The 26,735-nt window shown below is 40.3% G+C and overlaps 1 protein-coding gene and 1 long non-coding RNA gene across 9 annotated transcripts in view; one reads left to right on the top strand and one right to left on the bottom strand.

Annotated features, from left to right (window-relative positions):
* Positions 1-26,735, bottom strand: part of LOC311618492 — a 700,613-nt gene that overhangs the window by 203,018 nt on the left and 470,860 nt on the right. The gene's annotated exons all lie outside the window — the stretch shown is intronic.
* Positions 1-26,735, top strand: part of NFIA (nuclear factor I A) — a gene marked incomplete at its 3' end in the record, with an annotated part of 370,602 nt that overhangs the window by 325,961 nt on the left and 17,906 nt on the right. For 5 of the 8 annotated variants that reach the window (XM_084876090.1, XM_084876087.1, XM_084876084.1 and 2 more), the window contains one exon: positions 5,286-5,377. The exons of 2 other annotated variants lie outside the window; for them this stretch is intronic. In XM_084876090.1, the coding sequence (XP_084732216.1) occupies positions 5,286-5,377 (92 nt within the window). Of the gene's footprint in view, positions 1-5,285; positions 5,441-26,735 lie in introns of those variants that run through there. One more of the 8 variants, XM_084876085.1, reaches the window with a different exon arrangement.

The raw sequence follows: 26,735 nt of genomic DNA, 5'->3' as shown, positions 1-26,735 counted from the left end.
TTGGTAACTTGTTTGTAGAGACAAAAGATTTTCAGGGATTATAGAATGAGGTAACTGACTGCACAGATGAGATCAAAATAATGGAAATTCAGAGTGGTTATCTCCTAGATTTCAAACATCTGGATATTGACTACATCTATTCCATCACATGGGAATTCTAAGTCTCTGAGGACTGGATCCAATGTAACATGGGCTGTACTCCCTTGGCTATCTAATATTAATAATGCTAACTTGGCCCCATAAACTTGTCAATACCAATAGGTTTCTCTGAAGGTAGAAACTCCGATATCCTCCAGCGTTTCTTTTGTGACCTTGCAAAAAATAGTGCAGTTGAAGTTCTTCAGTTAGTTCCATGGTAGTGACTTTCATTTAGAAATCAGTCAATTTATTTTCTAGCAGTTTCTGCATTTTTTTTTTTTTTTTTTTTTTTTAGATAAGGATGTTTTCTCAAAGTGCTTTTTGTTTGGTTGTCCGTTTGTTTTTTTTTAAAGAACACCATAGTGCATTAAGAAAAGATTCTAGAAATTATTTGCATTTGGTACTTTGTCATCTCACTGTTGCAGTTTGCAGCTGCGTGTTGCCTCACACACTCTCAGGTGTCCCTGGTGAACATTTACTGCAGTTACCATTTGAACACAGGGATCTGTCCAAGTCCGCATTCCTAAACTTGGTTTGATTACTTCTGTCTAATAACTAGCACATTCCTGGGAAGGCAGTAGAATCCCAGTAAATCTTTTGGAGTGCAATTGAATGTTTGACTACTTATTTTTAGAGGGAAATTCCCCACATGTGAATATGTCTGAATTACTGAAAACAAGGGAACAGGTGAGGGTATATTGATATTTGGGATATAAAGGGAAAATGTTTAGAGTGGTAAGACGACTAGTTGTCTTAGGATGTTTAGAATGAAAATTTGTGTCTTCAGTTATTCTTCCACCCTCCATGTGCAAACAGTAAGGTCTCTGATCCTTAAATTGTTATATTCCCTTACTATATGGCAAAATGTAATTTGCAACGTCTCCTGTTTTTTCCTTTCCCTTCATGATCGATGCCTCCGATTCCCACCTCTGCTCCTTTGCTTGTGCTGTTTCCTCTGTGACCGCTAATCCATCCGAACCTGTCAGCCAACACATCTTTTCCAGCCTGTCTCTGAAGCCATCTCCATCTTCTCTGTAAAGCTTTTGCTGTTCTCCTGCCAGGTGTTACTTTTCAGTCCTTTAAACTCCACAGACTTTTATTTATATTACTTTTGGGTCCTCCTATTTTCATTTTCTGTACTCATCTCACCCCATTAGACTCTTAACATTTTGAGGAAAGCAGTGTGTCTTACTCACCTTTGTATCTGCCATAATGCTCAGTAGAAGGCCTGGCAGAGAGAGAGAGAGAGAGAGAGAGAGAGAGAGAGAGAGAGAGAGAGAGAGAGAGAGAGAGAGAGAGAGAGAATGCTAATGTGACCACTGCCACTCTCCCTGCCCTCTCTACAATCCCCTAGAGATAGACTCCAGCACTCTCAGAAGTCCTATAAAACTATTGCTTATAAAGAAAGAACTGTTCTTGAACCATTCCCCCAGCTGATCATACTAACCAGGACTTGTACTGTCTAAGTCAGTGATTTTTCAACCATTTTTATCTCATGGCACACATAAACTAATTACTAAGATTCTGTGGCACACCAAAATATATATTTTTCGCCAATCTGACCCCAAAAAAAGTTATTTTGATCCATTCACAACAGATGGCGATTGTTGTGTTGGTTGTTGTCATTTTTGTTGTTGTTGTTGTTTGACAGTAAGGGAAGAGAGGTCAGTGCCCCTGACTAAATAGTCAGGTATTGCATGATTTTAAAATTCTTGTGGCACACCAGTTGAAAATCACTACCCTAAGTGAAGATTATATATAGAACAAGCAATACATATAAGTGGGTAACACAAAAGGCTGAGGTTTTCTTCATGTGGAATTAAATTCTGGTTTGGAATTTTGATATTTACCATTGTGGTTAAGGCCAAACTAAGATTCTTGGATAATGTGAAGAAATGCATTAGAGAGAGGGAAAATATTATCAGATTAGTGTAAATAAAAGCTGATGGGAGATTCTTATAGGAATGTTCTTCCGTAATATCAAGAAAATGGCCCATGGTGATATTGCTCCTGTATGTAAAATGGCTGCTGAACAAAACAACAAGCACTTTGTTTCAGAAGTAGCCAAGTAAGCAATAATTTGATTTCTAATAGTCATGGTTGCCCTGAGGATTTTTATAGTGAAATTCTAGAGGCAAATTGCTTTCCCTCTTGACTTTATCAGAAAATCTTCAAATGCCTTGGACTTTCCTCCAGAATCCCAAAAATATTCCTGCAGAAATCCTCCCAGAAAATTGTTTTCTGGATTTCCTGATTTCCTGAGGCTCTTCCTGCAGCATTTGATTGTTGCTGTTGTAAATAAGGCAAGGATTATAATTAAGAAAGCTATGAATGTGATATAATAGCATAAACACAGTCATAGATAACTAATTACCACATTGCCCCCTTTACTTGACTTTATATTCATGTTGAAAGCTCTTAGCTGTGCATATATAATTGATTCATGATGGTATAAGTGGTTGTTTTAATAAAAAGTTTCAATTGAGGTTTTTGTTCCGCACTAGAACTTCCCTTATTCCACTGATCCTTTGGGAAACTCAGATGCAACTTATATCATTTATGGAACTACACATCCTGTTATAGTGAGCTCTCTGCCTGTTGTAGCTACAATAATGGAAGATGAGTCAGAATTTCTTTCTTCCTTCCCTTGTTTTTCCTGTGTCCTTGATTTTCCCCAGAACGTAGCTTTCTATAGAATAAATTTCCCTGGGCACCATTTGTTCCATCTTACAACTTGAGTACTCAGTGATTCACAGATTTTTGTAGTTGTAATATACTTTTTTTAAAGATGCAATCCCATCACCACTTCTCTTGCCAGTGCTCTCTTTTTTAAAAACCAGGATAAACTTTGGAGCAGTTTGAGTAACTATGAGAGGATTATGCCTTCTGAGATGTTTTGAAACTAGCCTGCAAAGTTTGTCTCATGCTTGAAGGAGGGAAAATATACTGTTGTCAGCCTCACAGTAACTTTGTGTGGCTAAATTATTTGTAGGGTAAACCTTCTTTCAAATGCCAACATTTAGGTCAGACAAAAATAGAGAAAGGGCTGCAATACAAATCTTTCCAGTTTAATAAATTCACTATGTTGTTCAATAGAGAACTATCTTCAAGAGAGAGAGAGAGAGAGAGAGAGAGAGAATATGCTTTGTATCCTGGGACCTTTCAGCATGCTTGTTTCTGATGTCACCAATGTGATAAAAATGTCATAGGAAATCCTGCTACTTGTCTGTGATGACCTGTGCAGGTCTGTGTACACAGTTCTCTAGGACCATCAAACTAAGCACTCATGTTTCAGCATCTGTCATTAACCACCTTAGCATTTCTTCACGCCTTTTTGTTTCTTTTCAACCTACCTACCTGCTCATGTGTGAAGGAATACTTTTCCCCCCTAACCACTAACAAGATTATAGATCATTTCATCTACTAACTTTCTCCCTTATCTCTCCTATGTTCTCTTTGTGCCCTAGGAGCAGGTAAATTCACTACCATGTAATTATAGTCCATCATTTTCAATATAAAATTTTCCGTTGAGACTTACTAAAGTGTATCAAGCATATCAAAGCAATAGACTAAATGAAGCAATTAATAAAGAGTATTTTACTGAGCTTTGAAAAAATTAAATTTCCCCCATACTAGTGAGTGAGAGGTATTTACTGATTGGCTAAATGCATAAGTTTTTCCTAAATCTGTTGAAGTTGGTTTGACATAGGATGGGCCAGGGAGGAAATCAATAGATTGACATTGCTAGACAATACATCATCATACATTTATGTAATTGGATATAAAGCTATTACTGGACCACTCCCTCTAACACAAACACTACTAGAGCAAAAAATTTTTGATTGGCAGACATCAGAGGAACCTCGTGTTCATCCTCTATTCGGTGCTGGTTTGACACAGCCACACCACATGACCGTCCCAGATCTGAGTGAGTGACTTAGCTCTTCCCAGAAATGACCAACAGGATGTGGGCCAGATTGGTGGGAATTTTATTTCTAGATATGTTTAACAAGAGAAACAAGGAGTCTACACAGTTTTCAGTAAAACAGAAAATCAAAGTAAGAGAAGCAGATGATGATATCAATAAGGAAAAACAAATCTGGGAAAGGAATTTGGTATTATTCCCTCAATTATCTGTGTTTTTAAAATTGTAGGTCCTTTTCAGATGATGTGTGTTTAGAGACAGTCCGAAAAACTTAGGCCTTTTACAAGTAATGTTAATAAATTTGAAATTAAGCAATGGTCTTTGTAAAAATTCTAGTACAAAGAAAGAGGGTGAATAAGTCCTTGGATTTATAAAGAATGAAGTTGTAGGACACTGAAAAAAAAGTACATTTGGATTTATAAGCAAATGAAACACCAAAGCCACTGAATTTCTTCTGCACTAAATTAGAGTGATGTTCTTAAATATAAAAACCAACAACAAAATTTCCAGATACTGTGAAAATAATAGTAAACTGAAGTGTAGGGTCTGAGGTTCCAGTGTGACATCTTAAAGTTTGTGACAGGATGGAAGGGGTCTAGGACCGGAAGAATATAAACGTTAGTATTTCAAGCACATATTGGGCATCAGAAAGATTCTAGGTTCTCTCCTGGGCCTATAGAGACAGCTTGTTCTAAATGGTTTTCCATTTCTAAATCCTTTCTGGGGAACCCATTAATTCCTTCTGTGAAGACTCCTCTTCGCTATGTAGCTATAGAGGCACAGAACATTTCCTGATTGTTTTGGAATGTACAGAGTGAAAAGCAAGATTGTAAAATGAACTGCTTTTCTCCCCTTCCTATCTAATTTCTTTCTCCCTGTGCTCTACAAACTAGGGTATCTCTTTCTGACCTCAGAGCTTGTATTGAACTCAGGAAGTATACTTTGCAAATATCCTGCATGTTCTAATTTGTATGATGGAAAGAGGAAAGAGCTCATCTGAGCACCAATTTGACATCATTTTATTCCAACAGTCTTTGGAAGCCAACACTCCTTCCCTTTTTGACTGTCTAAAATGCCCCTGCTAGCCAGATCCCTTTGCTAGCTACAGTGTTTGCACATTTCCTCGTTGATCAGCTGCGTCGGCTCGGAGACTGTGTGTTTTGGTGTTGTTTGTGTGCAATCTCGTGCTGCTTCCTGAACGCATGTGTCCCTTCCTTCACAGCCTACTCGACACCCAGCACCTCCCCCGCAAACCGATTCGTCAGTGTTGGACCACGGGATCCAAGCTTTGTAAATATCCCTCAACAGACACAGGTGGGCCGCTCTCATCTTTTCTGTATGTGGTGCAGCTTGTTTTATTCATCAGGTGCATTGTAACTTGTCTCTCCGCACAACAGGCTGCATTTCCCAACCCCTGTTTGGTCCCCTTTCCTCCTAACCTCGTCTCTGGTTCTGGTCCTTCAGCCACATTTCTATGTGTTCTCAGAAATCATGCCTGCAATTTTTGCTTCTTACATTAAGGGAGCACAAGAGGAGGGCTTCTGGACCAGAACCGCTTTTACTATGATAAGAGAGATTCCCCAGTGCTAGCTAGTGTGTCTCCACTGCTAGGAGTCTGTCTCTATATGCAAGGAGACAGTAGTTCCCTACCGAACTGGAATATAAGCTCTGGCTGCCAGCGACAATAGAAAGCATGCTGGGAATGGGGGAACCAGCCACTCTTCTGTATTCATTACAGGGTCCCCAGGAACCTGGCAAACTTTCTAAAATAAAGGGTTTGTGAGCCCTATTAAGTTGCTGGTGTTGGTGCAGAAAATAACCAGAGATATTTGCTCCTGGCAACACTGATATTGGGAGCAAGGTGCAGAAGGGTGGGAGGGGTTGGGGTGGGTATAATGTCTTATATTGAGGTAGGTGATTGAGAAAAGAATATGCCAGGACATCTAGAGCTTGTTTTTTACTAGAAGGTTGTATTTTCTGCTAGTTTAGGTCAAGGAGAAGAAATCTCTTAAAGTTTTGAAATGGCTGCTGCTAATTGAGAAACCATGAAAGACTTTTGTAGTACAAGGTAGTGACTATAAAGATAGATATCTAGAGGTTTGTGAAATAGAATGAGAGTCAAGTTTTTGAAAGAAACTCCTCTCTTATTTCCTAATTGGAATGTGACTATATATTATCATAATTGACATAAAAAAATATTTTCTCTATGAGGTTCTCAGCATGGTGGTTGAAAAAAAAAAATTCTCCAGGATGTTTTGTGCACATATATGCCTGGGTGTGTAATCTCCAGATGCCAGATTTATAACTGCTCATCTTTGTTTATCAGACTCTGACCAGGTGCTTGTGAATGGGCTACATTTGCCTTCCTGGGATCATGTGCTTTCTCCATAAAGGGTTTTACTTTATTGCTGTGTCGACAGCACGGGTTAAACTGCATTGCATCTGAAGCCTTCCCTACACTGAAGCAGGGTCACAGAAAGTACAGCCTCAGAGGAGGCAGCTGGGAGGAGGGGGAAGCGAGAAGGAGAGAAGGTTAACTCTTGAATTTCCCACTTCTGCTGTTTCTCCTGAAACAGGCCGGTACATGGCATCTGGGATTAACATTGCCTATTCAGTCCCTCCCATAAAACTGTTCAAGTTTATTGCTTACTTTCCCATACCTTCAAATATTTAACTGGTGAATTTGAATAATTACCTCGAATGCATTAAAATAGAACGTTTCATTTTGTACTTTGGGTTCACACGTTCAAGTTCAGTGGGAGGGGAGAACTGGGGACAGTGGCTGTAATAATGGATGATTTCTTTTCTCAAAGCCCCAGTGTGCTCAGGTTACTTCATCAAAACCTCAAAAATGCAGTGTGGAAATGTCCTATGTGTATTTTACGTAGTGTTTTTTTAAAAGAAGCAGTGATTCACAGCACTGAAATAATACTGTGTTCCATCCCCTGTGTTTGTCTATTATCAAAATGTGTTACATTGCAACATGGCTTTATTTCACAAATGCCTTATTTAACCTATAAACTGGGTCTCCATGTTGTTGACCACAAAAATTCAATTCTTAAAAATCCAGATTTTTCATGCATCTGGATGAATGATGTCATGTAGACCCAATATTGGCATCTGGAACTGAATTTCTTGGTTTCTGTTAAATATTTGGCTTCATAGGGACAGCAGCTTAAATGTGCTCGCTCTCTCTCTTTTTTTAATCAGAGTGACACCTGCCACATTTGGCTTGAAGAAAGCCATTCCCAATTATCTTATGAGAAACTGTGCTGATGGAGTTGTATTTTTTCTATAAATATATATGGAGAGATATAGATATATATGTGTCCTAAAGTAAAAATTATGTGCTCTAAATATTTTAATTTTTTGGACTATATATTAACTCTTCTTAAAAAAGAAAGAACCATTTAAAGTGTTAAACATGTATAGATATAGATAGTAAAAATAATGACATACTTTTTTAAAAAGCTTCTTTTTGTAAAGACATTCATTCAAAAAAGGGATTTTTAAAAATATTTATTTTTTAATTGATTTTAGAGAGGAAGAGGGAGGGAGAGAGAGATACATTAATGATGAGAGAGAATCTTTGATTGGCTGCCTCCTGCATGCCCCCTACTGGGCATCAAGCCCAAAACCCAGGCATGTGCCAAGGAATTGAACCTTGACCTCTGGTTCATAGGTTGACGCTCAACCACTGAGCCACACCATCCAGGAAGGTTTTTTGTTTTGTGTGGTTTTTTTTACAAGAATTTTTTAAGATGTAATTTGAACATGGCCTGCAGATTATTAATTTTCTAAGCAAGCTTGTATTTTTTTTTCTTTTTTACCCTTTTGTTAATAAGGCATGAAATTTGTATTAATTGAATTACAGGAAAAGTTTTCTGGGAAAGCAAAATTTTGCTTTATGTCTTTGGAGAAGTAAAAAGTGAAGAGTCACCAAGCATATACTTGAGTTTTACAAATGCAGAAGAGACATCCTGCACATACATCCATAAACAAATGTAAAATAAAATGGTCTTTCTTTCTTCCAAAGACCAATTTGCAGTAGAAACCTTCTCAAAATCTGAAGCATCAACCTATAAAAGGTGGATTAGATATGGTCTCTGTTTTTTCTTTAGTGGATAGAATTTATATGAATAGATATTTTAATTACACAGTTATCATTTTATTATAAGACCTTTATTTACAAAAAAAAATTTTATTATAGATAGCCCAAATTTACTCATTTTATGTACTAAGTATGTTAGATAAATTATCTAATTAACCTTTACAAAAGCCACCCAACATGATAGATATAATTATTTCTACTTTATAGAGGTGGAAATTGAGTTCTATAGAGATTGTTGGTTTCCCAAGGCCTATGCCCTCTAACCATTATACTGCACTGCCTCATGAGCTGGTGAGCACCTTGCCCTGATATTCAAAGACACATGCTCAACTCTCAGGAATACTTCTGGCACGTTCCCTGCTTTTAAATCTGAAATTGTATTAAAATTTAATCATTAGTATAAGCCCAAAGTAACTGAAAGCATGATCTCAAAAAGATATTTGTACAGCAGGTTCCTAGCACCATTATTTACTATAGCTAAAAGGTGAAACAACCCAAGTGTCCGTTGACAGATAAATGGGTAAAATCTGGCATATACATTTTATTGTGTAGCTATCATTTTAAAATGGCATAATACATATTATTCAGCCTTTAAAAGGAATAAAATTCTGCAGTATGCTACAACATGGGTGAACCTTGAAGGCATTATGCCTGAAACAAACCAGTTACAAGAGGACAAATACTATATGAGATACCAAAGTCGTCAAATTCAAAGACACAGAAAGTGAAATAGTGGCTGCCAGAGCCGGGGGAGGGCCGAATGAAGAGTTATTGTTTAATGGTACAAAGTTTCAGATTTGCAAGGTGAAACAATTCCAGAGATGGGTGGTGGTGATGGTTGCATGACATTGTGAATGTACTGAATGCCATTGAACTGTACACTTGAAAATGGTTAAGATAGTAAATTTTTTTAAATGTAATCATTAAATTCCAACAGCTCTTTCACCTCTTAAGAGTCTAAAATTCTGTAAAACAGCCTAGAAAAGTGGACTGTTTACCAACAGGATCCACTGTAACAGCGTGCTGACCTCTCCGGGAGCAGTGATTCTCATGCCCGGCACATAGTGGGTAGTCAGCATTTAGTGGCTGAATCTAAATGATTCATAAGAAAGCTTTAAAATAATGACTTTTCCTTATTACAGTCATGATACATGTTAATTGTGAGGAAATACAGATGGGAAAAATAATAAAAATCACTTGTAGTCCTACTGTTAACATTGCTGTATAAATTCATCCAGACTGTTTCTATGCAACAAATACATTGCAAAAATGAGATCATATTACATATACTGTTGGGTAACCTGCTGTTTCTTCCCCTTAACAATATATTATGGCCTTCTTTCCATGTAAATTGGAAAAAATTGAATATTGGCTTTTATTGCACCTATTCATCATCTGTAATGATTGGTAGGGAAAGATAACATAGATAATTGAAAGCCATTTTTCCTCCTCCTTCCCTTCCAGTCTATTTTTTTCTCCAGAGAATTCCTTCCTTCACGGAGACAGAATTGCCTTCTCTTTAGCCTTGCCTTGAGGTAGTTTTCTTTCAAAATGCCTTCCAATTGCATTGTATATCTCACCCCAGCATTCGGCTCTGTTTGAATATTCCTGCCAAGTTATCTATCCCACGCTTCCGCCTCACTCGTCTGCTACCTCGGCTACTATCATTATTTGTCTCTCATTTCCCTCCTCCCCCTCCATTTGGTAACTCGTCATTAACAAGGGGGGGGCCACCTCCCCACAGCCTCGAGAACACCCATTAAGTCTGAGAAGCCCTGACCACTGATCCCACCCCAAATCTCATTTCCCAGTATTGTCCCATGACAGTTGATATTAACAGAGAGAAAGTCTCTGGGGCATCGAGCATTTACTTCACTTTGGACACTATCCGTGTCCCCTGAATGCCTACTGAAGGATATAATAGAGAACATGCCATCATTTCAGACAGCAGAAAGCCAATGACCATTTCAATTGCATCTCAGAATTTAATCTGATCCCTGAAAACAAGAGCCATTAAGAGGAGGCATTTATTTAGAGGGAAAAAAAATGTTAATATTTCATCATCAGGTAATAAATAGGAATACCAATTCCCACACAGAAGGACTGAGCAAAGAACTCATTTTGATTCAGGTTCTAGTTTAATCAAATGCTCAAATAAAATGCTTAACCTGCAGAACTTCAACGAAGACTAATTCTTTAAAATGAAAAATGAGTGCAAACAATATTAAAAACAGGCATTTCTTCCCTGCCACCCAAATCTATCACTGTTCTGCGTCAACAGAATCGTGGTATCTGAAATGCTATTTAAAACCAAATTACCATTTGGGTTATTAGAAGAATCGCTTGGCATGGCATGGACCTGATTTGTTGACAAAAAGGCACAGGTGCTGTAACCTTTGCTTAATAAATCATTTAGCTGCCTGACTTGCAAGCAGTGTGACTGCCTTTGCGTCATGGAATTTACAAATGTAGGCACAAGCCACACACCTCACTGTGCGGCAAACCAGTTGACCTAGAGCTCAATAATGGGTGTGGCACCCATTCTCCACCTTTGAGTGCATAAGGAACACGGGAAGGTGGCGTATATGGAGACATTTCAGTGTGTTGCCATTCTGTGTGTCATGTTCCTGAAGCCCTGCCTGGGAGACCAAGACATAGGCCATCTGCAGAGCTCTTCCTAAGTCCCTTTCCTCACTCACTCATCGTTTCTCACTGTATTCCAATACCTACCCAGTGCAGGGAAGGACAGTGCTCCTCAGGTTGTTCCAAGTCTGGTATAGGAAACAGATCAAGAGTAATGGCAATGACAATAATAATGAGCATGATACCAATTACAATAATGAAAGTTGGGTAGAACTTTTCTGAGAACAGAAAGGGAAGAAAAGGCTACATCATTTTTCTGTCTAACTTTGGTCTCATAATATGGTCTTGGTTCTTATACATTTCACCTTTTTCATTTTTGCCAATGTATCCATGAGCTGGTAGACAAGGCTTTTGCCCACCCTTCAAAGAGAGACATGTTGAGTCCTGTCTTCTCTGGACCAAGCAGATAAATCAGAATTCTTTCCTGCTGCTGGTGTACCAGTCAGCAGCTCCTTCACTGCTCATTTCCAAGAAGCACCCGCTCCTGTGTAATGTCCTCACCCAGGCACTGAATAAGCTCACTTGAGGTTGCATTTGAATTAGCTGAAGCCATTCCCTGCCTCTCCTCTCCACCCTGACCTGAGCTGCCTGCCTATAGGAGGTTAAGTACTACATACAGGTTCAAGGAGCAGCTGGAAAGTGGCAAAGGCAAGAAACTCAGATTTCCATGGAGTATGTGGGGGAGGAGGGTGTCCTCCCCTTCTAGTTAGACCTGCACTTGAGCATTTTAGTTCCAAGCCCATACAGCCGAAAACTCCTAAGACTGGAGGGAAATGATAGATAAAACTCCTTTTACTCCTGCCTTTGATAAAAGTAAATTGGTCAGACAGGTACTCTATGTTAAGCACCCATCTGGGCCAGGTTCTGTGACTGAGAGCCTCAAGGTTGATGGTTTTATCCTTATTTTACAGATGAGAGTGGAGTACACTTGTCTTGTGGTAAAGAGGTAGCTAGGATTTGAACCAGTCTATGTCTGAAACTTTTCTTTCCCAAATACTCTCTGCATCATTAATTGCTTACAGTAAAAAGTTGCTGTCCATTTACTCTTTAAGATGGTCTATGATTAGCCGAAACCGGTTTGGCTCAGTAGTAGAGTGTAGGTCTGCGGACTGAAAGGTCCCGAGTTCAATTCCAGTCAAGGGCATGTATCTTGGTTGAGGGCACATCCCCAGTGGGAGGGGTGCAGGAGGCAGCTGGTCGATGTTTCTCTCTCATTGATGTTTCTAGCTCTCTAGCTCTCTCCCTTCCTCTCTGTAAAAAATCAATAAAATAAATTTAAAACAAACAAACAAACAAAACAAAAAAACAGATGGTCTATGATTAACTCATCCTCTTACATCAAGGAATTAGAAGCCTAGAAATTGGGTCCTGCTTTGTTTGGTTCTTCTGAAGACCTGCCCCAGTTGCCTATTAGTTCATGCATCTGTAAAATCAAGACTGAGCTCATTCTCTCATCCTGCCTGGGAAAAAGACCTTTACTAATGATATTAGTCTGCATCTGTGAGAACAGCTAGCCTCACCCAGAGACCAGATAGCAGAGCAGCTGAGATTGTGAGTTTTTGTTTTGTTTTGTTTTTTTCCCCCCCAGATCTTGGTCGGAGCTTTATTCTATCACATAGACGATGTTTCTTTGGTTGTTATTGTTGTTTTTGTAATTCAGTTTTCCCATAGCCTACTTTATTTTACCTCCTATGGTTGTTTTGAGTCTAAAATTCTGTTAATGTAAAGAAAGGAAATGTTTGACATCTATTAAACACTTAAATTATAGCTTTTTTTTGTTTGTTTGGTTGGTTGGTTGTTAAATATAACTAAACTCATATTTAAATAGTATTTTCCTAGATTACAGAGTATTTTCTAATTTGATCTTAAGAATGTATCCCCCAGAATCTGAAGGGAAACCCTTTGAGATAGGAGGAGTCATTATTATTATTTTCCCCACTATACAGATTTAAAAACTGAGATTTAAAGAAGGAAGTGATTTCCCGACTACCACACAGCCAGGAGTCAGTCAGTAGAGCCAGGACACAAACCCACTGCTGATTCCAGAGCCCACATTACCCTTCCATGTCTGGAAGGACTTGGGTGAGCCTCCCAGCATGTTCTTATGTGCAGCTGTGTGGATATGGGCAGAACCTACCAGCCAAATGCCGGACCTAAAGCAGGCATCTTGCAAATTAGGTTACCCCTGCCCTACTGCAAGATCATAACCTCAAGGATTCCTCCAATGAACATCTGCCCTAGAGGTACCCCAAAAGCCTAATTAAATTGGGCATGTCAGTTCTTCCCCACATACCATTCTCCCCTTAAGCTAAGTTGTTTCCCCAAGGAAGCAGAGACTTCCCAAGGAGAAATAAAATCTCTGAGGATGGTAAGGACAGGCAGCAAGCAAATGTATCCCCCAGAATCCGAAGGGAAAGGCGAGGCTGGGTCATTTTTTCTCTTATGTTCTCAGCTCCAGTCATCAGTGGTGAAGAGTAAGCAACACCTCGTGAGATGAGTTACTCACACAATCTGCTTCCCCTCCCTCCGAACTCCTGTGGGCAGCAGTGCTCCCAGCTCCCACACCAGCCTATAATTTCTTGACACATTCTCTTCACATACACTTGGCAGCTGACTCACTGACAGGCTATGAGACACTCTTAAAATAAATTCTTCAATAAACAGACCTTTGTCTTTCGAGTTTTAATTTGGCAGCATGCTTTAGATGTCCTCAGCCACAAAATTTACTTCTGGACAAAGTTAGTGCAGCATCGGTTATTTTCCTCTCGGTTCTTAATACTTCGGTAATCCTGTCATCTTTAACCACATTTTAGTTGGGTTTTAGCCTTTTGGTTTGTTTTTTGTCTTGCTCCAAAAAAGATTTGGGGAAGTTTCTTAGTTGAAGCAAGTTGGTGACTGTTGGAAGAATTAAGGTGCCTAGTTGGAATCTGGCACACAATAGTTGCTTGATAAATACTGGTTTCTTCTTACTGGATTTCCAGTGCAGTCATGTGCTAAGTGACAATGTTTCAGTCAACAACGGACCACATGTGCAATGGTGATGTACCATATAGCCTAGATATGTACTAGACTATGTCATCCAGGTTTGTGTAAGTGTACTCTGTAATGTTCACACCAGGACAGACTCATCTAATGGTGCATTTCTTATTTCTCCCCATCATTAAGTGGTCCATGACTCTGTTAAAATAAGATAAGTGGCAGTGGAGAACTGGAAAATAAGGAGATTTCACAGAAAATTTTAGATTTCATGGAGAAAGAAAGGAAAAGACTAAAAATCTGGTATCCATGAAATTAGCCCTTGGGATTGTGGGAAAAGTGGGACAGAAAATTAAGGTTGGGGAAATGGTTGAAAAACAAGTGGTGAATTGGTGTAGAATTAAAAAGAATTAGATCAGAGTTTGATAATAGCCTTGCAATGTAGTCAGAAAGCCATAATATCAACTGCAGAATTGCCTTCAGAACTTCCAGTCCTTAGATGGATCTTGATAATAATGCTCTGATCAGTAGAAGTTTCAGGATACTAAGGGAAATGTACTTGTTATTTATGATCTGATTTCTTTGGGGGAACAAAAAAAAAAAAAGTCATGCATGACTCAGAGAGTAGGAAGACCTGTTTTCACATCCTAGCTATGCCATTTATCTGAGTGATCTTGGACATGTTACCTTAAAAATTCAGTTTCCTGCCCGGTTGGTATTGCTCAGTGGTTGAGTGGCAACCTATGAACCAGAAGGTCAAGGTTCAATTTCCGATCAGGGCACATGCCTGGGTTTCAGGCTCAGTCCCCAGTAGGGGGCCTGCAGGAGGCAGCTAATCCATGATTCTCTCTCATCATTGATATTTCTGACTCTCTCTCCCTTCCTCTCTCATATCAATAAAAATATATTTTAAAAATTAAAAATTCCATTTTCTCATCTATGAAATGAAGGCAATAATAGTATTTACCTATAGAAGAGAACCCAATTAAGTATGGCTGAAGCCAATCAATTAGGTTACTTTTTCACACAACAAATCTGCAGTGAGTGGTTCTTGGCAATGTTTCGGCTGCTACATGATGCCAGCAGGAGCCTATGCTCTTTCTCATATTCTGCTCTACCAGCCTTAGTGTCTGCATGCTTGGTACCTCTGATTGACAGATGGCTGCTGCAGCTCCAGACATCATACCCATTATCATTCCCCATTATTCCTCTTATATTAGGGAATAAAGAGCCTGCCATACTCCTTCCCTGTTTCCTTTTAGCAAACTTCTATAAAACTGCTCACATTGTCCTCCCTAAACAAAACTGCCCCCGAGAAAGAAGGAGCAATAGATAGCGGGTAGACTGTTGACCATGTGTGCCATGCTCCCTTTTTCCCATTCCCCAATCAAGATCCATGAACTCTTCAACGTCTTTTGTTATACTTGACTCCTTTTATTTCTTGCTGCTTGTTCCCTTACAGATCCTCTCCTCCACACTTGCTCCCTAAGTGTCCAGGAGACACACATGCTGTGTGTCTGAGTGCTGTAGTGATCATCTCATTAAAGCCTGTTTGAGTCCAGGCTTTGGGCAGAAGTGCTGGAGTTTTGTGTGCAGACCAGCTCCCAGGAGGCTGGGTCAGCGATCTCCTGGAAAACCAGGCCTCTGAGAAGGCTGAGCTTGAGGAGGTAGGCCCCTGTAACCCTGTGAAATAGTGCCCTCCGGGTGTCCTCCCAGGTGCTTATCACACAGTCAGCAATAGGTTCTGGGTTTCTCTTTTATAAGTTGGAACCAGATGCTTCCTTTGCAAAAGAAAAGAGCCTGGTATTGCTGAGCTTGAGTCAACAGAGTTCAGAGAACAGGAAAATGAGCTGATTGGCCCTGCGGTGTGAATTCTGAGGAGAGAAGGCCATCCAGGTGGTGTTCCCACTCTCCAGAAAGCCCCTGCCTGTGAAAGTCCCAAGCCTGAGGGATTTGCTTTCCCTTTTAACCACAGCCCCTTCACATTAGGTAGGAGAGGTCCCTTTCAGACACAGGCTTTCCCAGGCCTCCTAATGAGTCTAAGACCTTGAAGGTTCTACTAACAGTTTCAAGGCCAGAGCCTATTGTTCAATGTGAGATTTTCAAAAACCTCACAGGAGTTCGCAGTGATCCTTCCCATCCACTTTTCTCACACCCCTTGTTTACCTTTCTGTTTGTTTATTGAGGATAAAGGCACATTCTTTCATCAGTGGCCTCCTTTTTGGGATACAGCCTTTCAATGGGGCCTATTCATTGCATTAAATTCCACAACACACGCCTCCCTAGAATATTTGCATGAGAATTTTTCCTCAGGCTTCACATTTCTTTCTTTACAGCAGAGATGAAATAACTTAGCACTTCTAATTGGCTTTTCACTTTCCAAATGCTTTACACATTAACTAATGAATCACATGGGCTCCTGATAAGCTGGATCCCTGTGTTAGAGCTGGGACGCTGGGTTCATTGGGGTTGGGACAGGCTGTCCTGGCCCTGCATGCCTCACCCTGACACCCGACCTCCTTGGAGTCTGAATGTGTTGGGATAATGGAGCTGCAGCCCAGGCACAAATATCCCCAGCACAGGGTACCCTCGGGCCACAGAGCACTGCCTCAGCCATGGGGGAAGCACCCAGGGCTGCCTCCCGAGGCTGGATATGCCTTGAGTAGTTGGAGAAACTTATAGGCCAGTCCTCATGTCACACAGCTGCCCTCTCTCAAGCACAGTCCTCCTTCCATGGATTCCTGGCATATATGTTTAGGAGGTAAGGTAGGTGTGGAAAGACAGTACAAGGTCCAGTAAGGGAACTCCCATTAGTAGGGACCTGTGCATCTTGGTAGAGGAAAGGAGCACTGAACTGGTAGTCAGAATACCTGGATTCCTGGCTCATCCCCCTGACTCATCAGCTCTGTGATTGACCTGAAGGAGGAGAAAGAAACCAGAACTTACTGAGCACCTACTATGTTCCTGGCAGCACACTAGGCCAGAAGGGGAGCTATCGATATATGTATCCAACCCCTATATTGCTTATTACAGACTTCTAGGGAGAAACGTAAACAAACTATAATAAAGTAAGACGAGGGGGGAAATTGAAGTATGTACAATCTGCAAGCAGTACGGAGAGCAGGTAAATGACTTTGGAGAGAAGCAGGGCACCATGGAAGACTTCTTGAGGTGTTAACACGTGAGCTGGTTTTGAAGGTGACAAATACATTGGGTAGGTAGAACATTCCATTCCAGGGAAGGAGAACAGAACATGCAGAGGAATAACTGTCTGTGTTTAAGAGAACTCTACCCTGTTTGGTATGTCTGTTAGGACAAGTAAATGACAGAGGATATTAAGTCATGAGGCTAAATTAGGGTTAGTCATGAATACATTCATACTTTATAAAACGTATGGCATTTGGACTTCGTTCTGTGGAATGAAGAGCAGGTGGAGGGCATAGTGGGCTCTCTGTGTGTGAAGAAACCTTAACCTAGCTCGAACATTAATTAGGCACAGGATCTTACAGGTGGTAGTAGCATTGAGACCTATTGTCATGAGATACCTGCCTCTTCTGGGCAGTATAATGCAGAAGAGAGAACATACGTTTTGGGGCCAGACAGACCTGATTTTGATTTATCTAAGTTTATCTGGACTGAATTCTGCCTCCTCCATCACCTCTACCAAATCCATATGCTGAAATTAAACCCTGACCCTCAAGGCTCCAAATGCGATGGTATTTGGAGATGGAGCATTGGGAAAGAAATGAAGTTTAGATGTGGGTGGGCCCTCATAATGGGATGGGTGCCTTTAGAAGCAGAGACTTCAGAGAGCTTGCTCGCTCTCTGCCTTGTGAGGACTCAGGGAGAAAGCAGCCGTCTGCTAGCTAGGAGGAGGACCCTTAGGTACCAAAGCAGCTAGAATCTTGATCCTGGGCTTCCCAGCCTCCAGAACTGTGAGAAAATAAATTTTTGTTGTTTAAGCCTCCCAGTTTATAGTGTTTGTTTTGGCAACCCAAGCAGACTAGTACAGTGACCCTGGGGCAAATTTTAGCTTTTCTGATCTTTAGATGTCACAGTTATAAAATTATAAATTAATTTCTGCATTCCACTTAGAGTTTTTGAAAATTCAACATGGTGAGCATGTAAAGCCCCCAACACCCTACCCTGGCCCATGGAAAGCTGATGTGTCCTGCTGCTTTTCACCCTTTAGCACCAGAGTTAAGGCAGGATGCAGCTCATTCATCGTTAGGACTGTGGACATGTGATTGCCAGTAGAAACAGAAATGTTAATATGGCAAGAACCCCAGAGGTGATCTGGTAATTTTCCCCCTGAGCTCAGTCTCCTCTCCCCACATCCTCCCTCGTCCGTTTTCCATAAATTGTGCCATTAATTCACTCATTAGCTAGTGGAATGATATTTATTTATTAAGAACATACTTAGCATACTCCCAAGGAGCAAGTTAAAGCTCAGTGAACAGCTGCATTTTCTGGTTTGAGGAAAAATACGCTGAGGAATGCATGCGGAGGGTTTCTATGTACGTTATAATTTCATATTAAAATATTATTAAACTTTATGCTGGATGAGGGAGAAAAGAAAAAAATTCCAGTGCAAGAACAAGTTAGGAACCTAGGAGCACAGTTTCCAAATGTTTATTTTGTCAGATACACAGCTGACATGATTAGTTCTAATGGGGTGGTGATCCTCATTGAATTGCAGATTGGTGTGAGTGACTGAAATACCGCAGGGACTTCAAATAAGTGTTGCATACGGTATTACTTAGGCAGCATCCTTTACCAAGTTGAAGGATTCTTTATCTCTATCCCTTCCCAACACTCTTGCATACATGCACGCGTGTGTGCAAGCACACACACACACACACACACACACACACACACACACACACGCCACAGATGCATCTATCGTTAGAGGAGCTCCAGGCAGAGCATGGATGACCTATCTAGAGCGATACTGACTTGCCTTTGCTGACTTCTCCCCTTTGCCCTCTGAATGCACCTCCCCCCCAATGCAACCCAGTCCCCACCCCCACTCTCCACTGCAGATAATGGCGTATCAGATCAGTCTGCTTTGCTGCTGCATCAAGACCCAGATCGATTTATTGACTCAGAGTAGCTGGTACAGTAATTGTTACAAGAGAAGAATGGAAAGTGAGAACGTGTCCACATGAAAAATAAAAATGTTTTGTTCTTTTCTGCCCCCCTTTTCTGCCTCATAGATCTTTATGTGTTTACACAGCAGAGAGCACTTTACTTAAGTTAATCAGCTCCTTCTACATTATTAATTGTGACAGTTAGGGTGCTGCACAACAGGAAGTGTATTATGGGAAACATTGATCTCACTCGGATGGTGTGGACCTGAGCCGGTTTGATATTCTGTCCCTCATCTCACCGCTTTGGGGTCCCATCAAATCACATTTCCCTGATTGACAACACAGAACGCCTCCCATCAATACAATTGATTTTGTGAAAAAAAGACACAGAACATTTTTTTTTAACTGGAGATAAATTGTGGTGATGGCAAAGAGAACATTTCAGAAATCTTTCCGTTGAGAAATCTAAATTGGGGGACTAAGGTACTAGTATCATATCCAATAGCAAGTCTAATTTGTCCACATAGAAAAATAATGCTATTAAAAGAAACTTACTACAGGTGAAAGATAAATTTTGTTGAGGCTAGTAATGAACTTGAGAATATAACAGCTGGTTTTTTATCTTTATTATTAAAAGTATTACATATGTCCCCTTTTTAAAAGGTCATCAGCTAATTTTTTGTGGGAAATTTTTGGTTAAATGCATATCTTTGAAAGACATTTTATTAAAGTTCAACTTTCAAGGCTTATACCTGTAGATCCTAACATAAATCCTACATGAGCGGACAAAAGTGAGTGGGTGTCATTTGTGACCTGGAAATAAAAGGTCAGCCATTGGATTTATAGCTTTTTTAGTGAAAAGAACATAAAGATTCCTGCCAACTGGAGTCAATCCATATTTTAATGTTTCCTAGTTAAGATTATAAAATCAAGGGATTAGAATCATGCTGTTCAGTGAAGGTCAAAAATTAAATGTGATGGGCTAAGTGTCATTCCCATGGGGCAGAAGTTAATATTTCAAAAACCATTTCTGCCACTGGCAGTCAAAAAATGGATTGCCATGGTCATTAGCCAAGGTAAGGGGAATCCCACTGTCATTACTATATTTAATGATGCTTATTACACTAATCAACTATATTGTTAAATTACTCTGCTGTTCTCCAGTAATGTCCCCAAACAGCGATAGTGGATTGATTGCTATCAAATAATTCTCATATACAATTGGGAACAAGTCAAGATGGAGAGTCATGGGTGAAGGCTTCTTGTGGGAAAAGGGTTTGTGGCTATTTTGTGGATATAGAAGCTTACATTGCATACCACATTCTTGACTAAGAATCTATGACACTACAGACCTGTTATTAAGTATGATTCACCAATACAAGTTTTTAAAACAAAACAAAAATGAACATACATCTCTTTTATTATAGTTTTATTTCACACATACATACACTTTTATATTTTTAGGGGGGGAATTCATTTGCCACATTCTTCACAGTTTTTTATCTCTGAAGTTCATCTATTTTGGATTATTATTAAGAGAGAAAATAGCTATTTAAATGTCTTTATAGGGTGACTCAGACACATATACCCCATGCCATTTTCAAATCCATTTTAAGATGTCAGTATTTTTTCAAAGTTATAAAAATACCAAATACTTGAGCTGTTCATTTCTTTAAAGGTTATCCACTCCAGACCCCATCATTTTTCAGATGGGATTTTAAGTGCGTTTGGAGATAAAGAGTGTATCATTTTTATAAAGCAGCACCTCCAAATAAAAGAACCAAAGCCCAGGGAGGTGAAATGACCTGTGTGGCCACACAGCTAATGAGAGGCAAAGCAGGAATGAGAGGCAGAGTGCTGGACACCCAGAAGGGAAGGGCTGAGATTTTAATTTGTGGCTTAGGAAATGGGTGTGTGGTTCCTATTTTACAAGGATATTTTATGTAAGGCTAATGTCCATTAGATTCCAAATGCATTGGAATCCTGAGGAACAAAAGCATGTCATGCAAAAGTGTACCTTGAAGATTTTATCTTCATAGTCTCCATGTGGTATTATGTGAATGGGGCGGGGGGAGGGGGGCAGTGGATTAAACCAGGCTTCTGTCTGTGCTCCGAGGTAACATTAGGCTGCACGTTTTTCTAACTTCAGCCCTTCACAATGCAGGCAAAGGTTAAAATTCCCATCTACTTTCACAGGCAAACACTCTAAAGTACTTCTACAGGAGTCAGGGAGTAGGGAGGACCTTTGATTTAAAGTTCAACATTTACATTTGTGATTTTGACTAATTTCTGTGCTCACATTAATTAAATTGAAATTGTTTAATTAGAATAAAACTAAAATTGAGCATTAAGGTTAATTTAACCTGGTAGTCTTTATATGTCTTTCCAGACAAATATTATGAAATATAGTGATAATGAAGCAGTGAGAGGTGTAATTGCACATCTTGTAATGATTTTACTCTCTGCCAGTTGTTCTCTCTGGTATCTAGATAACTTTGAACGTTGCTATTTGTCACATCATTACCATTCAGCAGAGGCCATACTGTATCTCTCACTTGGCCTCTTCCCAAATATATTTTCCTGTCAAAGTCTAAAGATGTACCAAATTCTCTTCACCCCACCCTGCTAACAACGTCATTCTTCCCCTTTCTCCAACCCCCACCATCTTCCAGGAAGAATATTTGCTTGGTTCTTCCCCTGGGCCTTGCATCACAACGATCTTTGTAAACTAAGAACTGCTGAATGACACTCCTTATGGAATTCACTAATGCTCCTCAGCCTTGGGGTCAGCTGTCAAATATAGACAGTCCCTTTGCACCCTTTCCTGGACGCTTGCTTTGAATAAGAACCAGACAGAGAATTCAGCTCCATAGTCAAGTGAGGGGTTGCAGCCGCTGAGTAACTAATAGGGCGGAGGAGAAAGGCAGCTACTCCAAGTGCCTAATTTGCTTCTAGGAAATAGCTCACCCTCTTCATCCTGTGCCTTCTGTGTAGCTCCAGCCAGCCAGTGTGTCTACAAATTCGATGCCCTCTATTTCTTAAGAAAAATTGTAGAAGATCCAGCATAAATTAAATAACATTAGATCTGCATTTACCTACCCACACATTAAGGAATATAAAACTTTTTGAACTATCAATTCAACTATCAAATTATTCGGTCTTTGAAATAATTAAGATCCACAAGGATAAATTAAGTCTTCCGGAAAATCTGCAAACCATTTGAGTTTCAAATTTCTCCCACAACCATTTTGCCAGAGTTGCTTTAAAAAAAACACCCAGCACACAAAATAACATTGGCTATTATGTTTGTTTCCTCTAGCAACCCTTCACAGCAGAGGTCCAAAAGACAGTGGGGAATTGGTCAAAATGAGACATGTTTATGAAAAAGAAGGAAGAGAAATAAAAAGTAGACAAAAGAAAAAAACACATGAGTCTTAGTAATTGGAGATTGAGTGACCAATGATCCAGTAGAGACTGTCTCATATACAAATTATCATCTTTCTGCAAATTGGCCAATCATTCTTGCCCCAAAAGCTGAGAAACTCTTACACTTGTGAGCCCTGATTCCACTCAGTCACCCTAAGTAAACTGCTGCCTAAAAAGAAACTAATTTTACTATCCATTTCTACAGAATATCATCTGAATGAGTTCCACTTTTATTCATGTCTCTATCCAGTAGAAGAAATTTTCTATTTTCAAAGCAAAGGTTTTTATTTGGAAACATATTCACATTTAATTTGGTTTTAGAAAAACCTTAGTGTTATTCAGCATTCGAGCTAGGGATACAAAGACAAGACTATATAGCCAGCATACTCATGCTATGATTGTTCTTATCCAAGAAAAAAATCACTGCCCATTATTGCACTAAGCCAAGAAGGGATCCTAGTGAGCATATAAAGATGAGGTTTTTGTCTTTCCCATATCAGAAAAAAAAAAATTGTTTTTAACCATCAGGCCCTGGTCAGGTGGCTTAGTTGGGTGGAGCATCAACCCGTACACCAAAAGAGTGCAGGTTCAATCCCTGGTCCTGGTGCATGAGGGAGACAACAGATCGATGTATCTCTCTCACATCAATGTTCTCTCTCTCTCTCTCTCTCTCTCTCTCTCTCTCTCTCTCTCTCTCTCTCAAAATCAATAAAAACATATCCTCAGGTGAGAATTTAAAATAAATAGCCTGGCTGGCATAGCTCAGTGGTTGAACGTCAACCTATGAACCAGGAGGTCGAAGTTCAATTCCCTGTCAGGGCACATGCCCAGGTTGCAGGCTCAATCCCAGTGTGGGGGATGCAGAAGGCAGCCAATCAATGATTCTCTCTCATCATTAATGTTTCTATCCCTCTCTCCTTCTCCCTTCCTCTCTGAAATCAATAAAAGTATATTTTTAAAAGTAAATAAATAATAAAAATGTTTAATCATCAGTACAGTCTAGTAAAGAGACAAAAAGCTTTCCTGTATTATTTCATTTCATCCTCAAACCACCATCCTAGGAAAGTGGTCTTGAAACCTTCTTACCAAAGGCACAGACTGAGACCTAGATTCATGTGGACACAGCATCTACCAGGTAGATGAGCCAGGTAGTTTCTTTGAACCCCCACAGCAGGGCTTACTTTTGAACTATTTATATGACTCATCACATCTGCCTTGCAGGGATGCAGCAGCCAAGCCTGGGTACTGGGAATGCCACAGCCTGCAGTTTGGCTGGGGATGCTGAGCTGTCAGGAAAGAACTGCTCCAGTGGAGAGAGATGCTAGAAAGTACTCTGAGGTGTCTCAGCATAGCTTTATTACTGCTGTGGAGAGAGAGAGGGGCGGGGGGAGAGAGAATATATATGAGAATATGAATTAGTGGCATTTCTGTGCACAGAGTCCATTGATGTTTTCTCCAAGCTCCAGGGCCCTTGCTTACAAGGGGATTGAATCTTAACCAGGAAATCAGCTCTCACTAGACTGGTTCCCTATGAGCAGTGAGGAATCCCTACTTCAACTCTTCCTTGCTCTAAAACAGAAATAGCTATTTCTTCCTCTCTAGTGTACCTTTATTTTGCTGTACAATCCCTGAGATCTTTGTGACCTCAAAATTCCTTTTATGTTTTTTATTAAACATAATATGAGATTTCTTTTGAGTTGGGGACACTGATCTTCATCGCACTTTTTAAATGAATTTTCAAGGCAGCAAAACAGTGTGAACAAACTCTAGTTTTAGTACTTGAAGAGAATGAATACGCTGTGGCCATTTGCACAAAGAGCTGAAAATGATTGCAAAGAAATTTGAAGTCATGGCTGTGGAATTCTAGCATAGACATCTAGAGTCTGTTTCTCTTTCACTGGACTGTTAACTCTCGGGGCCTACAGTTCTCTTGGCCCCTGCCTTGTCTTTCTCTCTTTCTCTGACTTTATTGTAGATCTGAGGAAACATTTAGTACTAACTAAAGCTGGGTGCTGCCCAGCCTGTGAGTCTGAAATGCCTGAGAAAGCAGCCAGATTCCAACTGTAAGACATTCCTTCACCGAGCCTTGGAAACCGGCACCCTGAGACCGGCAAAGTTCAGAGGGAGCACTTGTAACTGAGGCTCAGTTATAAACGCCTGAGGAGTGTTTTATTTAGTTTAAACCTGAACTTGAACTTGTAAATGAGTTCCTGGAGAACAACATGGAAAGGCTGATGCAGTAGAACAGGAAGCTGTATTTTAGCTAAGATAATTCACTTCTTTAAAAGAAAGAAAAACCTTCAAGTATGTGTTTAACTGAACCACCTTTAGGATAGCACAAGGGGACAATCTGCAAGATTTTTGTGTGATTGCAGGATCAGAATGAAAGTTAATGTTTCATTTGATCTATTCACCAGGCTCTTATCCATAGGGTGACTTAACAAGAGAAACAGATTTTTAAAGAGCCAATGAATGTCAAACAGCTATCCAATCTGTAATTGTTTTCCTTAAAATATAATACTTAGAGGTGTGAACCTGTTCCAAATTGGAACTCTGTGTATGAGTTTTGAGTTTGTTCCTAAGTCTCGGTTACCAGGGGAGCACTACCAAGTGGAATTTATCTGAAAACAAAGTAACTGATTTTGTTTGCATGGTTGATTTTATAAAACACAGACTTTTTTTAATTAAATCCTCACCCAAAGATATGCTTATTGATTTTAGAGAGAGGGGAAGAGAGAGAGAGAAAGATAGGTAGGTAGGTAGGTAGATAGATAGATAGATAGATAGATAGATAGATAGATAGATAGATAAGGAAACAGAGAAACATTGATGAGAGAGAACACCAATTTGTTGCCTCCTATACTTGTCCCCACCAGGGATTGAACCTGAAATCTAGGTATGTGCCCTGACTGGGAATAGAACTCACAAACTTTCAGTCTATGGGAACAATGTTCCTACTAACTGAGCCACACTGTCCAGGACTATAAAACACATTCTTAAACCTGTCTTCAGTAATCTTTGCTTATAAGAACTTCACCATCTCTGACATCAATACTAAAATGGTAAAAATGAATTACATTTTTACCAAGAAGCATAGATTCCTGACAGAGAAGCCAAGTATTATAGCTCTGCCGATCACACATATTATGAACATGTCCAAGTCATTGATCAGACCCTCACACTGACTGTTCGTGCTGTGGGAACTTCGATCACCTGGGTTCAGCTCCCCACCCCAGGCCCACCACGCAGCTTCCCACTCACCTCCCCGGGAAGTATTCAGGAAGAATCTCATTGTTTGTAGAGATGAATATTGCTTAGCTGTAAATTTAATCTACAAATTTAGAATGAAATAAATCTGAACATAAAAAGCTTTTGCTGGCTCAGCATTTAAAAAAGTACTGTCATTTGAAACTGCCAGCTCCCCCATGTGGGATTGTTTTACAAGTCACTTCTTAACAAAGACAAGTTTTGTTGCCATTAAACCCTAAATCCTGCCACGTTTCAAGGAGGAGGAGGAAAGCTTGGTTCACCAAGCTCTGGTTTGTGCTTTGGGGAATGTCTCCTAGTTTGGACAGGGCTCAGGGCATTCATTCCATTTTTAGCGAGGGCGTGGGCTCAGGTGAAACCCTGACCCATTCTATGCTGCCCAGGCCACATCAATGCTGCCCCGACTTTAGGCCAGAATTTCAAGGTTTTGTCTTTCGACATTTATTTCCTCCCCCAAATGCTGTGGTAACTGGTATACTGGGGCCTGTTTTGAGTCCTGAATGACAAGGCTAGAATCTAGGTCTCTGACTTGTTCCATGGTCAAGCTCACTGTAACCTCAATGAGGGATGTGAATAGTTCAACCCTTGCCAAGGTCATGTGTGCACTCTTAAAAAGGAAGAGGTGACTCCTGGAACCAGTAAAATTGAAAAGCAGGTGTTCCAGGCAGGTAATGGAAACACAGAAAGGGCGTCTCTGTAGAACATATCAGAGCATCTTTGTGGGGTGCCTCAGTCCCCCAGCAGCCAGTGACCGAGCTGTGGCTCGAATCAGGCCCACGACTCACAACCCAGTGCCAAGTTGAGAGGCTAGTCCCACTGTTCTTGTTTTCTTTCTTTCTCTCTCTCTCTCTCTCTCTCTCTCTCTCTCTCTCTCTCTCTCTCTCTCTCTCCTCTCACGAATCTGAGAAGTAAGATGCTACAACTTCTGCACATTTTGCCTCCAGGCCTCGGTTCTTTGGCTCAGGACAGAGGCCTTCGATTCCAGATGCTAAGCAGGCTGGTCATGGTTGAGGTTGAGTGAGTTCTTCCCTTCCTTTCTTAATCCGGTGAATGGAGGAGGAAGGACTGTGGTTTGTGTGGCCTTTGAGAGAGTAGAGCCTACCCTAGCTTCTGTGGGGGCTCACACAGGTGGAAAGGGAGACTGGCTTGAAGGGGGTGG

Source organism: Pipistrellus hanaki (assembly GCF_964339955.1).
Source record: "Pipistrellus hanaki genome assembly, chromosome: 2".
NCBI lineage: Eukaryota > Metazoa > Chordata > Mammalia > Chiroptera > Vespertilionidae > Pipistrellus > Pipistrellus hanaki.
Note: the sequence above shows the minus strand (reverse complement) of the source record. Positions and strands in the feature narration are given on the sequence as shown.